Source organism: Rissa tridactyla, chromosome 5 (assembly GCF_028500815.1).
Source record: "Rissa tridactyla isolate bRisTri1 chromosome 5, bRisTri1.patW.cur.20221130, whole genome shotgun sequence".
NCBI lineage: Eukaryota > Metazoa > Chordata > Aves > Charadriiformes > Laridae > Rissa > Rissa tridactyla.
This window is the reverse complement of record NC_071470.1, coordinates 6316423-6331525: the sequence shown is the minus strand read 5'-3', so window position 1 is coordinate 6331525 and position 15103 is coordinate 6316423. Positions and strand designations below refer to the sequence as shown.

General features: G+C 40.3%; 1 protein-coding gene across 5 annotated transcripts; it reads left to right on the top strand.

Moving 5' to 3' along the window:
* The first annotated feature begins 105 nt into the window (after window positions 1-105).
* Window positions 106-13309, top strand: UFSP2 (UFM1 specific peptidase 2). Of its 5 annotated transcripts, none has more exons than XR_008466563.1 (12): window positions 106-151; window positions 597-675; window positions 2517-2697; window positions 2779-2845; window positions 3171-3328; window positions 4121-4313; window positions 5800-5946; window positions 6389-6553; window positions 7886-8010; window positions 9629-9705; window positions 10785-10960; window positions 11166-11290. XR_008466563.1 is itself a non-coding variant. In XM_054202531.1 (12 exons), the coding sequence occupies exons 1-12, from the start codon at window positions 110-112 to the stop codon at window positions 12656-12658; spliced, it is 1443 nt and encodes a 480-aa protein (XP_054058506.1). In that variant the 5' UTR covers window positions 106-109; the 3' UTR covers window positions 12659-13309. The 5 variants fall into 5 exon arrangements, 4 of the variants coding, with proteins under 4 accessions (XP_054058506.1, XP_054058505.1, XP_054058508.1 ...); XM_054202531.1 differs by lacking the exon at window positions 10785-10960 and adding an exon at window positions 12572-13309 and having other exon boundaries at window positions 3174-3328; XM_054202530.1 differs by lacking the exon at window positions 10785-10960 and adding an exon at window positions 12572-13309.
* Window positions 13310-15103: the final 1794 nt, after the last annotated feature.

The window sequence follows — 15103 nt, the reverse complement described above, 5'->3', positions numbered from 1 at the left end:
CCCCCTCCCACGCATTGGTACGGCCCAAGGCGATCGCGGCTGCGCAGCCCCGTAGTGCGGGGCCGGGCGGGACTACGCCTGCGCGGGGGTGGGGCGGGGCGGGAGAGCGATGCGGGCGGGCTCGGCTGCCGCCGCGGCGGGGAGGGACGTGGTGAGTCTGAGGGGAGCGCGAAATGGCGGCGGGGGAGCGGGCTGAGGTGCTCCTCGGTCCTGTGGCGAGCGGGGCGAGCTGAGGGCTTGGTGCTGGCCTTGCCCGTTCCACGGTGGGTCCTCTGAGGTGCCCCTGGGGGCTGGAGGCCCAAAGGCCGCGAGCGGCCTTTGGGCCTCCAGCCCCCAGGGGCACCTCAGAGAAGGTGTCGCGGCCCCGTGGGCATGTGATATAAAACATCACATCAACCCTGGGCAGGGATTTGGCATGGAAACAGCTGTGCCCTTCATCATCCTGTTTATTCACTGGCCTTTCGTGCCCTCAGCAGCTGCAGTAGTTACCGGTGCGCTGACACGCTGTGTCTCGGTAACAGGCAGTTGTAACTCGAGAGAAAGCGTGTGGGAAATAACTGTGCGTTTTTCATTGCCTCTTTTTTATTTCTCCTTAGGTAATTCTAGAAGCTATGGACATACTCTTTAGAATAAGGGGAGGCTTGGATCTTGCATTTCAGCTGGCAACTACTGATGGTGTGTCTCAATAATAGATTTCTTAATAAAAGGTTATTTATATAAATGTTAATTAACTAGTTACGATGTTTGTTTTCTTGGTATTTCACCAGATGTTAAGTGCTTTTTTCCAAAACCTGTAAAGGTTAAGTACAAAAATATTGTTCTTTAGCTCCTATCATTTTCTGACAGTCTTTTTCCATCGCGGGTTTTTATTTTAATTTGAAGTGAAGTTTAAATTGCCATTTTTAGGTAATTTTATTTACATATTTTTCCTACTTATGGGTATGGTATTGGGATCACTTTTCAGGTTGAATCCCAAAGCTGGCCCTGAAACTCCAAGCAAATGGATAATAGCTTGATGAAAGTGAATTCATTATAATAGGATTATATTAGCAATATAGTTTTGAGATTGTGATCCAGTCTTTCTAGAGAAATGGGGAAGATTAACAAGCTAACTAGTTACTCTGTTGAATTTAGGCAGGATCGGCTACTGCAATTCCACGTGGAATTGGCACTAGACCATACGGCATTGAGAGGCTCCTGTAGTCCCACATTCTTACAGTGAGGTGACGTTCACTTCAGAGAGTTTGCTCAAAGGTATCAGCAGCCATTGAGCTGTCACGGGGCAGAGTGTGGAAGGAGCACGGGTGTCTTTAGCTCAACTGTAGCTCATTCTGCATTTTGAAGAGACGTATCTGTCCTAGAAACTCTGAATTCTGTATGGGTGAACCTTGAGAAGGAACTCGGGTTCCTTTCAGTTCACAGTGTGGAATAGAAGCGTTGAATAGGTTGGCCTCATGTATAGCAGCTTTCTGTGAATTGCATCCTCAGAGAAAGGCGGTTTATTTGACTTTGTTTACAGTGTAGTGAATTTTAAAGCAGAGTGATATTCAGGTTGCCCAGGTGCATGGTATTGACACCTGTTAGTGTATAAATATGGCAGACTGCTCCTTTGAAGGCACTGAGTCTTTCAGAGGAGGTTTAGCTAAATACATTGGGTTTTGTTTGATTTTTCTAATATTGCAGTTTTTATGGACTCCTAGTGCAAAAGCCAACTAATAGTGGCTAAATCTAAGTTAATGCATTAAAGAGTTACAATTCAGCATAGCCTTTGATGGCTTGTTAGGCTTTGTATACGTTGTATTCTAAGTAATGGTTGTTAATCTCCTCAGTGAGGAAAACAATTCTCATAATGTGCAAAAGTTGCTCTGTTATATCCAATATTGGCTCAGGCTGTAAGGAGGGGATGAAATTTAAAAAGTAAAGTCATGCTCTGAAGGACAAACATCCACACAGATAATAGAGATTCAGGCTGACGAGGATGCAGCTTACAGTTACAGGTGTATGTTGGCCAAAATTTGGTCTGCAGCTGGAGTGTAGGCCCTGCGTTTCCAAAAACTTACTATGCTTTTGATTTGTATTTATGGATATTGGTATGAAGTCAGAAACATGTGACTCAGTGAATCTCTCCAGGATTTAGTCAAAAGATTAAATATAACCATACATAGAAGTTTGTACAGAGAAGTTCTTTTGCAGCTGTGGGCTTGGTTAAGAGTTGTTGATGTGAGAATTGACTACGGGGTAGGTTATTCTTCTGTAATTCATTCAGCTCTTTGTATCTGCCAGCATCTGAGAGAAACAGTATGCTTTTGTTCAGGCAGGTATGAGTGTGAATGTTTCAGACAGACCTGCAAAGTGAAATCTTATTCAGTTTTTGTTTGCGTAGCCATTTTTCTGCCCATAACAGCTCTTAAGTTTTTATTCCAAGTCAAAACATAGATTTTTAATTTTTTTTTAAATGCGTGCCCAGTAACAGGTGAGGGAATTTTCTAAGCTAATTGTATCTTTATGTGTTTCAGAGGCATCAACAAAGAAGGCATTAGGATATGTTTTCAGTGATCTTGCAAACAAACTGTCCTCAGATGTTCTTGTATTGAGAATTCGCCACAGTTCAGTCTATGTGTGGCCTAACAGTGGTGTGAACACTGTTCCAGAGCTGACTGATGAATCCGCTTGTAAGGAGATAAGACGATTTATACAGTGAGTATATTTAAAAATACATAATTTTAAAAATCATTTAATTTCATATTATAGCAATGTCTCTTTCTGCTGATACTTCAGATTTGATCAAGATGATGAGACCAAACGAAAGCTTGGCAAAAAAAAGGATAAAAAGTTACAAGATACGGTAAGTGTCTCACCACGCTAATAAATTATATCCGACAACCTATCATTTAAAAATTTTTAGATCTTTCCTCCATAGGCTTTTCCGTACACAAATAGGCATTGACATGACTTAAAGAATCCTTTTAAAGTTATTGAGACTCAGCGTGAATGCAGAGATCCATCTACGGTAGATCAGCACATAGAAGTTTGTCTTTAGCAGTACTAGCGTTTTTTTTAAACTAAGTTATTTCATTACTGAGTTTGATACCAAATGTCTACAATTTACTTTTGCCTTCTTGGTGCGTGTGTTGTTGGAGGTGTACTAGTGGTGTCTTTACTCTCTGCAGCAGCAGATAGTCAATGTAGACCTCATGTTGGAAATGACGTCTTCATTAGCTGCTTTGGCTCCTGTCATTGAAAGGGAAAATAAGGAACACCACTACGTTAACATGACGTTGCCAGTTGATGTCGTTGTATCTGTTTCTCCAGAAGAACCATGGGGAAAGTAAGTGTTATCCTGAACTTGTAATTTTTCAGCTTTTTCTTGAAATAGTGACGTAAAGCTCTCATGTGATATCATTAATCAGTTAATTGAAGTAGTGTGTAGTATTTTTGTAATGGAATTTAACTGTGTAAATACTAAAAGCTACTGTAGACAGTTGTTAGCTTTAATAATCTTGAGAAACAATCCTTTTGCTATCTACAAAAAAATTCAGTTTATCCATGTCTGATTGATTTGATAACTTGTAGCCAATGCCTAGCAAGGAATTGAGAAAGCCAGGAAAATGTTCTAAAAATTCTTGTAAGTATGTGAGTGTGTATAAAAATGAGAGTTGGAGCCTTTGTAATCTTGGTACTACATTAGGGGCTGCAGCTGGGTGGGTGAGGGTGGAAAACGATGAGTCTCCCTCTGTGTTCTTTCCTTGCATTTTCTCTGTAGGATTTGACTCTGAAGGACGCTAAATGGGGTGGATAAAATGCAAAAAAAAAACCCATATAATCGCAGATGTGGCTTTTATTTTGGCAAATGCTCATAATGGTTGTGTTTCTGATAGGAGAGCTGGGCACCTGCACTTTGGAGGGCTGAATCGTTAGGGAGTAGTTTCTGTGTACAGACGTGCTTTGAGTAAAGCACCGTGAGGTTCTGTCTTGCTTTGTGGGAGTGGAAGCATGGAATTATTAAGTTCATCAGACCAGGTGCAAATATGCATATAAGTATTGTATAACTATCAGAGCTATGAGAGAAAATGATCCACCGTCGCTGTTCTGCTTAACTATTCTCCCTCATACTTTGCAGGGTACAAAATCTGCTGGTAAAAGCAATTCACAGGCAATTAACTGACATGGAAAGATGTATCATGAAATACATGAAGGGAACATCAATTGTGGTGCCAGAACAATTTCATTTCATGTTACCAGGAAAAAATCATCTTGTAACAATCTCGTATCCTACGGGTATTTCCGATGATCAACTGGAAAGTTACAGAAAGGTAAAGCCAACAAATACTAACAGAACCTGATTTTAAAATTATTTTTTAGTTGTTGTTATTATTGTAACTGAAGCAGTAGTAAAGCTTTTCATTTAGCCAACATAGAATAAAAACTAACAGATACTGCTATTTTTTAAATTTATTTTTATTATAACTGAAGCAGTATACTGAATGTGGAAGCTTTATTTATTAGAAGTTCTTTTATAAAATGCATCAGATCTCGTTTTTGTAAGGGAACAATCAAAACTTTAAAACAACATAGGATTTGTTTTAGATAGTTTTTATCTAAATTATACTTCTCATGCTGGATTCTTTGAACATCTCCACTTTGTTGGTAGAATATCAGATTACTTGTAGTGTGTTACTGTTTTCAGGCTTTAACACGTGTCCTGAAGGGATTAGGGTTGGGGCTTTTTTGTTTGTTTTGGTTTCTTTCCTGGGGTTGTGAGTTGTTGGTTTCATTTGTTTTGGGGGGCTGCTTTTTGCAGCTCACAGCTGACCAGCCTTAGCTAGTTCTTGTTTGTTTGTTGCCTTCTGCACTTGCACATCTAGAAAAAGGAGTATGGATGATGTGGAAAATGTTCTGATGTGGCAGTCCATTCCGATGGAGAGATGTGCCTGGCCAATACCCGTTCAGGTCACACAGTTTCACATATTTAGAGTGGGGAAAGTCTTCTGCCTTAGAGGTGTGGAATCCATAGGGATTTCTCATTTCCTTCTTCCCTGTGAAGCATTGCTGTGTATGCAAAGCCTCATCTATTCCTTGCATTTGCCAGAGGCATCAGGGGCACATTAAGTCTTTCCTGCTCTGTCTTCTGCTCAGTCTTACCCACTGGTTGCCAAGTGTTGCTGTAGCTAATGTAGTTGGGTTCAGCGTTGGGTCATCTGCATAAAATTTATTACCTGCGTTACACGCATTATCCCAGATGATCTCTTAGTTCACTCTTAAGTTCTGTGAAAGAAGGCAATATATCTCTTTAAATGTGGCTGCTGTGTTGCAAACAGTGCTTAAGAGACTTAAAAATAGACTGAATCTGCCTAAACCGTAAGCTCAGTATCTGTCTCAGTATGTAGTATTTGGATGTCTTCAGTATTAGTTAAGATTATAATTCAGAGTGTGTGTATCTATACTACTACATAAATAAAACTGTAATCCTTCTCTACTATGGTGTATTTTATCATACTTTCATGAGACACTTGTCACTCATGGTATCTTCAGTGGGGCTCCAGCGGCAGGCGTTGTGTAACAGGACTGCATAAAGTAGTGGCCCCTGTAGATAGGAGGTAAGGCTGCATGAGCTTCCTCTGAGAGCTGAGATCTAGCAGTAAATGGTACATGCTGAATGTTTAATTAAGCAGATTTTAATACATTAATTTGCTAAGCTATGCTGTTACAATTGTTTACGTCTTTATTGTTACTTACAATGTGATGTTTTAATACAAAATTTGAATTGTGCTCTTTATTTTTATTCGAACTTGCATGTAGGAATTGCATGGGTTATTCAATCTGCCTTGTGACAGACCATATTTCAAGAGAGCAAATGCTTATCATTTTCCAGATGAACCATATAAAGATGGATATCTGAGAAATCCACATTTACATCTTAATTCACCTGGTACGGAGTCTGGTATGGTAAGTTTGAATTGAAACATTTGCAAGAAAGTATTTTTATTTTACTTGAGACTTGTAATTTAGATAGTCGGTATTGTATAGATGTAAAAGTGAAGTAGCTGACTTGGCCTTTTAAGTAAAAGGGCTTCCCTGCACAAAATGGCATTGCTTTAGCTGTATTTGTCCCAAAGAAATTGCATTTTCTTGGAAAAGGATGTACACATTTTTAGCGTGTATTTTAAAAGTTTCTCAGAAGCAGGACAAGAAACTAAATCTATGAATGGAGATGTTTAGGAGACAAAAACAGGAGGAGCAATCATGTGAATAACAACCCTTCAGTTCTTCCAAAGATTTGCAGTCCCCAACCGAAAGCTTTTTACAGCACAAACAACACGGTGTATGACTTCTCCGTGAATTGATGCACGTGTGATGAGATGCATGTGTATTCTCTCTTTCTCTGCAGGTTTATTTAGTACATGGTGTGTATAGTTACCACCACTATATGCAGGATCGGATCGACGACAGTGGCTGGGGCTGTGCCTATCGGTCTTTGCAGACAATCTGTTCTTGGTTCAGGCACCAAGGTTACATTGATAGGCCAGTACCGACACACAAGGAAATTCAACAGGTACAGAACGCTTAAGCAGATTCATTGTTCTATGCATATTTGTCTAGAAGAGTTCATATAGATTATTTTTAAAATAGCAACTTCGTATGTTTTAGACTTTGGATTTATGTGGTATTTCTAATTTATCTTTTAAATTGAACTATAGTACTTAATTATTATTTTTAACAAGTTTTATTATAGGTGATCTGTCTCCATATGTTCATCAGCGTTCGGTGACGTTATCTGTACAAATAAGATTGATTAAAATAGTCTTCTAAATATTTCCTTGGATTAATGTTCTGTTAGAATCTCAGATTAGGACATTTTCACTGGTTTTGCCAAATGAGAGAAAAGAAGGAATCCAATGTGTCATATTAAAATCAGTTTTAAAACTGACTCTTGTCTTCAGTGACAGCTGAATTAGTCCCCAGATGCTGTGCGTTGATTTACTGCCTTCTTTTGCAACCTTGCCTTTGAGAGTAGTGGGCTTTTCCTGCTTTCTGAGTTCTCCTTTGCTGCTTTTTCTATTGTGAATTCGAGTGCCTGCCTGTGTACATTCATTTCTGTTAACAGCACTGAAGAAAAACTGTAGGCTTGGGTAGCTAATACTGCACGCCTAGCAAGAAATGCTGCAATTATCTTCAGTCTTCTCAAAATAGTTCTTTGTGTTGTATTTACTGAACATTTTTAGCAAAGTTTGATTCAGTCCATAAAACAACTTTCATCATACCTAACCAGGCATGTGAGCACTAAAGTTAAAACTGCGTTTCCTGAACATTTCTCAGTCCACACCTACACCTAAAAGCAGCTGAAGTCCGTGCGCTCCTGTAGTATGTTGAGGCATTTAGAAGAGGGCGGTAGCCTTCAGGAGACTTAGTGGGCTTCGGGTCCTGAGCGGAAAAGGCCCCTCTGGAGTGCCGCATGTAACATAGAAGCCTTAGAATGGAGAAGAGTTTAAAATAAACCACAGCCGTCAGTGTATTTCAGTGGCCTCTTCCTCAGACCACTATTTTGCAGATCCTTTTCTGAGATGCTTGGAATGGGAATCTGGGCACTTCAGTCTGTGAAGTGGCTTCTGCAGTACAACAACGCGCTCCATGATTAGACAGCTCAGTGCTTGCCACCCCAGGGTTATATTTTATATTCTGTGCTTATGGGCACTGTCTGTGTTTGTGTTCAAGTGACACTTCCAGAACAGAACCCCAGTGAATGAATTCGACATCCATTTGTCTGCTTTTGACCAGCTAGGTTCAAAACACATTCCCATATAAACCATCTTTGTTCACAAAAAGCGGTGGAATTTCCTCCTGTGTGTCGTTGACATTTGTTTTTCTTCATCATGATGTTGCAAAGGCCCTGGTGGATGCTGGAGACAAGCCTGCAGCATTTGTTGGGTCACGGCAATGGATTGGTTCCATTGAGGTACAGCTTGTTTTGAATCAGCTTTTTGGAATAACGTCCAAAATATTATTTGTCAGGTAAGAATCAATATCTGTTTAATAGCTCAGTAATTATTAAAAAGACTGAAGGCCTTGGAATGCAGATTGCCATAACAATACATGGAAGAATGGAGATAGTAAAAGAGATAATAAATCTTTTAAGGGTTTCTTGTTTGTAAACCCTGTACTCCTGCCTTTGGTTGTGCTCAGTGCTTACAGATGAAGGGGTTGCTAAATTTCCTGCGGGCTTGGGGTTCCAGTTTGCAGTTGCTATAAATGGCTTAACAGTACACAAACTGATGGGGAATTCAGCCTCTTCCTTTGCATCACAAATATCCTAAAAGAGCATGTGACCATGGTGATGGTGATTCTTAACAGTAGGAAAATAATTCAATTCTTCAATATTTTGTAAAGCTTTATATAGCCAATTTTAATCTTGTTTGTTCCAGAGCTTATATTTGCAGCTGATCCACCTATTATTTACAGCAGCTGTGACGGGCCCTGGCAGCATGAAGGTTTTTATTCCTGCACATAAGAATATGGAATAGATTCCTTTGTGAATGCGGCAGAATTACTTGTAGCGCTGCTACCAGGGAGCAGCAGTGTTTGTCAGGATTATGACAAACCAGCATCACTGCCATGCTGAGAAGAAGCCGTGCATCTCTTTCAGCTGGTCACTGGCAGTAGAGAGCATTTTTTGTCTTGGGCTTATTTCCAGCTAGCACCTCTAACCCTCTGTGGAAGTCAGACTTCGCAGGTGCACCAGCAGCACTAGCAGTGAATCCGTTACTGTAAATCCACCGTTTCCCAGAGTTCCGGTTTTGTATTCTATCTGCATTTAATCCATCTCTCCAGGACCACAGGAATCCATCTCTCCAGGCACACAGGCTTTCTTTGGGTTTTCAAAAGGTTAACCACTATATGAAGAAATACAAAGACGAGATATTAAAAATACCTGTATGAATTTCCTTGCCTAGCTTCTTTGGGAGCACTGTCAGTCTTCTGGGGGGAATAGGAGTCTCCGTCAGACACATGTCTTCAGCTCCAAATCCCGGGGTGCCTGCACGTATTGTGGGTGTGCCTTTCTCTTCCATGTCGACTGCTTTTGTCCTGTGGTTGAAAAGGAGAGCAGGGAGATGATAACAAAGCTAAATTCAGTGTTGCTTTGAACAGATTGCTAATGTTATTTGAGATTAGATTTTTAAAGCCAGCTTGGGTATGGATGCTGCAATTGCCTGTGCAATTACAGTGGAGAGCTGTCTTAAGAGACATCATTATAAACACCTTATTTTTGTTGTTTCTGATGAAGTTCTGTTACTTCAAACAGATGTAGCCAGGCTGTTTTTCAGCCGCTTGGAGGGACCCATTGGGGTTTACCGGCTGTCCCCACCGTGGGAGACAAGCAGCAGACATGTTACAGAACCTGGGTGACTCCAGGTGCTCCAGTGGCAGGCTGGGCTTATAGCAGATTCATTGATCCAACCAGAATCTACAAGTTCCTTTAAAAAACTTCTTTTTGGGTTGTCCCAGGGCATTTACACAGAAAAACTCTTAAGCCACTTTCTAATCACTCACCTATGCAGTTAACAAATATAATGGATAATTAGAGAATTAAGTCTAGTGAGGATAAAAAAAATATATTGTTTTTCTTACCTAGCCAGGGTTCCGAGCTAGCGTTGCAGGGAAGAGAGCTTGCTAATCACTTCAAGACTGAAGGAACTCCGGTTATGATTGGTAAGTGCTCGAGTAGCGAAGGATGCCAGTGAAAGTGCATGGCCTCCCTATGCTGAATTTCATTTCAATTAAAACCCCTTCAGTTTACTGTACAAGAGTTAATTAAAACTCTGGATTAATTAAAAATTATGCTTTTCCCAAGGGAGCCTGGAGAATGATACAATTTAGTCTGGCTGGTATCTTTTCACTCCCGTATTTCTCCTGAGCTCAGAATTAAACCTGGTAACTAAAGTCAATCTAAATGGTGATGTTTAAAAGCTACTGTTGAAGTTGGAACTTGAGAGCTGACTACGTCTTGCTGGAGCGGCAGAAGTTCATACAGTTCCCCAAAATTTCCACAGAAGAGTAATGTTTATCTGGCTTTGAAGAGAAGGATGTTCCCCAAATTCTTTTTAAGACCAGTTTTAATAATCTGAAATGTTGGTAACATAAGAAATGCCATTCATTAAGAATGCCGAAACTTTAATTGAACTATTTCCAAGATGGCTGTGGTTTAGAAAATGAAGGCTATCGAAAATATAATTTTAATAAAAGCTCGCTTTTAGCAATTTTCACAATCTGTGTTTGGCACTCCATAAAGATAGTGTTACTCTCTCAAATTAGAGGTGCCAGAAGTCCAGATTTTGGTATGAAATATTCTTGGCCTTTCAGCAGCCTTTTTATCTGAATTTCAAGAATTTAGAATTCTGTACTGAAAAATCTTGTAGTCTGTAACTTATCCTTCCCTGTAATGCTCTTTTGTAGATTGGTTTGATTGTTGTTGTTGGGGTGGGTGGTGGAAGTTGGCTTTTTGGGGTGGGTTTGGGGGATATTTTTTTTTTTTTTGCTTTTGTTCTGTTGGGGTCTTTGCAGTTCCTTCTGTTGTGTGGACTGCAGCATCCCAAGGAGGTGAACTCCTGCGATCTGAAAGAAACGCGCAAGGGCCGACCCGCTCATCAAAATGTCCCCTCTCCCTGTTTGCAGGCTGGAGAAAGGGGACTCAGAAATTACTTCTCTGCCCCTCATACCCATTGATGGGACTTAATAGAAAACAGCAGATAACCCTTATCCAGAAATTCTGATTTTTGTTCTAATTTTAGTCCTTTTACAACCAGGAAGTTTTCCACGCTCCTTTTCTACAGTTAAGTTTCTTTAAAAGAAAAAGTGAGCAAAACAGATGTTTGAAATATTCTTGACTTCATCCGGCGGAAGTGCTGAGGATTTAACCCGCCTTGCTGACATGGAAGAAATTTGGAAAGTAAATTCTCTAGTTGTAGTAAGTAAAGCAAAATAAGTAATCTTGCCTAGTTGTAGTAAAGATATGTTGTTTAATAACGTGAAGAATCTTACGTAGGACAGCTCAGAATCATTTTGATAACCAAGCTAATCTGTTAACAGAAAGTGTTGATGTACTTTTAGGCTTGCACATTTAGCCAATCTCAGTGACAAATTTTGAGCAATTTGTGTTTCTGCTATTTCAGGTGGAGGTGTTTTGGCTCACACGATATTGGGAGTGGCGTGGAATGAGATTACAGGGCACATAAAATACTTGATTCTAGACCCGCATTACACTGGAGGAGAAGATCTGCATGTCGTTTTGGAGAAGGTGAGGCTTGATGCACATCCCTATATATACACACCCATATGTATGTATATACATATATTTTGGCATTAAACAAGTAATGCACGGCCAAACACAAATTGGCCATTCTGTGGCTTCTCCGTTCCTTACGGAGCAAGTGCTGATCCCAGTTAACTTGCAAGTATGCTTCTTAATGTTAATTTCTGAAACTTAGTGTCTTCGGAGAAGACATATTGGGTCAGCAACTACATAAAGTTGTTATAGTACAAAGAAATGTTCTTTACTTTCTCTGAATTAAACCATTTCCCCTTTTACCCAGTAGTATATACAATTACTGTGTTTGGAATTTTGAATGGAACAGAAACATCTGTTCAGCCTGCCAAATGCTGTTACTGAAGTAGAGAAGTTAACTATTTATTTAAAGTTTAAAAAATTTTAAAAAATCCAGCTCCAGGCATTCTCAGATCAGGCCTTAAACTAAGTTTAAAGGGTGGGTACTGTTGTCAAACAGCGGTTTTGAAAATCTGGGAAAATGGTAAAGAACTATAGGGTATCTAATGTTGCTTACATATTTAAAGCTACTAAAAGGGATGACATAGCACATCACAAAACAGTAAAAATGGAGTCAGAAATGTGAACTCTGAACGTGGTAAATCATCCTATAGGTGTTAAGTAATCAGTTTCTCCTCTTAATATTAAATGGCACATAGCAACTTTTCTACCTTTATTTGATACCCTTGGGTTGGGCTCAACTATAAAAGCTATTGAAGAATCATTTTGTTGGCCCATAATGGCTGAGGCTTGTAGCGCTCTTCTTCAAAAACACCTCATATAATTAAGTGGTAAAGAGCTTTGTCAGACTGTTTTTCTGCTAAATCATGATCAACAGCACATCCCCTGATAGCAGGAGCTCTGTTTGGCTCTGAAATATCAACTGCTCCCAAAGAAGGCAAAGATTCTTCAAGACGAGAAACGGAAACTCTGAGAGTGATAGGAGTTTCAAAATCATCAGTCTCGGTAGCAGCAGAAGGTAGCAGGAAGTGGGGGGGGGAAAAGGAAAAGTATGCTGCTTTTTGGGATGGGGGGGGAGGAAGGGGGAGAGATAAAGACTCTTGTGAAGTGTTTTCCCTTCATGTGTTTCCAGGCACGTAGAGAACTTTGGAATTGTGTGTCATTGCATTCTATGGATGTTTGAAAAGAATTAGTACAGCGTAGATTAAAATTGATAAAATAAAATAGATCCGATAGATAGGAAGAACAGAATTCACAGTAGATTTAAATGCAGTCTTGCTTTTTCTTGGACAGGGCTGGTGTGGATGGAAGGGGCCGGAGTTTTGGACCAAGGACGCCTATTATAACCTGTGCCTACCTCAGCGACCAAAAACTATTTGAATTCCACTCTTAGGCTGGAACATGCAAAGCCAGAATGCTACCCGATCTGCGTACAGCTGTCTTGTTATTTATTGGAGTAATGCTCTAAGGCAATCAAAACCCAGTTGAAATAGAAATGTTGCTTGAGTAATTTAAATTAAGAAATTATTTTTACAGGTTTCATTTAAAAAAAAAAATAAGAGTTAGCTGCTGTGAACTGTATTTCTTATAAATACATTTATTAGGTAACTGATACTCTCTGCTTTTTGGCTAGGACAACTTCATGTTTATATAGCATTTTTTGTTATGTTAAATCTGTACAGATTAAATACCCAAATCCTTTTATTTAATGGAATTTTTTCTTGCCAAAAAGATGAACTACCTTTCAAGTGCACCATGAGTCTGTTCAAAGGCATCGTTTGCTGCCGGTACTGTTGATAACAGCATTTTAGAATAACAGGATTTTAGAAGAAGGGAGGAAAATGGCTATATGTGCTGAATTTTATGAACTATGTAAATATGATTTAGGAAAAAAATGTAATTGTTTATGCTTGTTTATTTATAGCTGTATGAATACATCTATTCTAGAGAAAAACCTACACCACAACGGTCTTCTGTAAGAAGTAAAATAAAGGAGCTTTCCTTCTCTGCGGAAGGAGACACTGTACCAGATACACGTCTGGCTGCTCCGCACGGGCTCCCCTCGTGTTTCTTCAGGCTGCACATTCCCCTTGATTTCATTTTGGGATTACCAGCTGTTTCATCTGTCATAGGAACAAACAAGTCTGTATCTGATGCCACCAAAACATCAGGATCCAGCTGTGCTGTCAGTAAGGATGCTGTCTTTGGGAGCTCTTCCATTTCCTTGTTAAAGTAGCCTTTTCAGTGGCATTCCCTTTTTGACAAGACCGTAACCTTACATACCTGTGCACTATAGTACTTCCTTCCGTGGCGGTTGCCTGCATATTCGATATGGAAGTTACTCACAATCACTGCCATCGTTTAAAAACAAAGGGAAATCAAAAGTCATGTGTTTAAAAAAAATCATAAAATTGCATGGTTTTGATAAACACAATTAGGGGAAAAGAAGCCTAACATTTCTGAAATAATGCACACACATTATGCCAATTACCTCCTCTTTCTCCCTTGGGAAAGCAAATACAAATCAAGTAGTGGAATATGAACATATACAGTACCGTTTTAAAAGGGGCAGAAATCCAGGTAAATAGGCAATGTGTCAATTCAGCGCAATTACTTAAGTGAGAGTTTTCACTTCTCCTTTGATACTGAAATAAGTACACCTGTTTAATTACCAAATGGGTTTTTTTCCTGAACAGCTCACCAAGAAAATGACTTAAATCCCTATGCATTGCTGGGGATGAAACACCTCTGCACAGATGCCAGAAATCCAGCGTCACTGTTTATGCAACTATGAAGACTTTTCTCAAAACACACGTATCCAGAAGTAGCTTAAGAGTAAATGGCCTGGCATCGCCCAAGAGGGTTTTTTAAAGCCTTTCCCTCCCCTACATCCCTTCAGCAATTCCTAGGTTTCCAGACGCACCCGAGGAGTCCCCTCTTCCCAGCCGCAGCTCTCTTCAGATGCTGCTACTAATTAGTTCTTGAGCTTCCTGTCACATTTTGCTTCCTCGTTAGCGCCTGCGAAACTCTCCTCTGCCTCGGAGGAACTGATACTGGTGTTGGGGATAAACGCAGGTGCGACAATCTGCATCCTTTTCTGTACGGCCCAGCCCCTCTTCACGCTGCCTGTTAAACTGTTCCCTGAAATAAAAGCTCCCGAAACCATAAGTAGTTCAGAGAGGAGACAGTGCTTTATTCGACGTCGGGTGCTAGGGGGAAAACCCACAAGTCTAGCACACCTCCCCGGGGATATTCACCCATTATTTATACACAAAGGGTTCTCACAATTCCGCCTACCTAATACATAACACCCCCCGGGGTTACGTATTCATTAGGATGGCCAAAGAGCTTTTTGCATGTGCGTATCAAATTTTGCTGCATCAGCAAAACACTTCTGCGCAAGCCTGAGCTTCTCGGGGGTCGTTTGGGTAAGGAGACCCTTCCTCACGTTATCCTGTTAGGGCACTGAGTCGTCTCAGGACAGAAGTTTACTGTAAGTTTGCCAACTTCCTGAGGAGGATAAGGATGTTCCTTGAGGTAGCCCCAGCTCTGTCCTAATCGGGACAGGGGCACACACTTGAGGCATAAAAGAGCCTTGAAGTGATTAACTACTTGTTATCCCGTCCGTGGTGATGAGCTGCTTCTGGCTGTCTCCTCATTATCACTATCTGTAACATCAGCTCAGTCACTAACTTATTTTCTCACGCAGCAAGAAGGTCAGTAATTAGCGGTTTTCTCACACGGTAAGAAGATTAGGAGGAAACAACATTTTAGTTAACGTGGTTATAAACAAAGCAGAGGCCTGTCTTTGGTAACAGAATCACC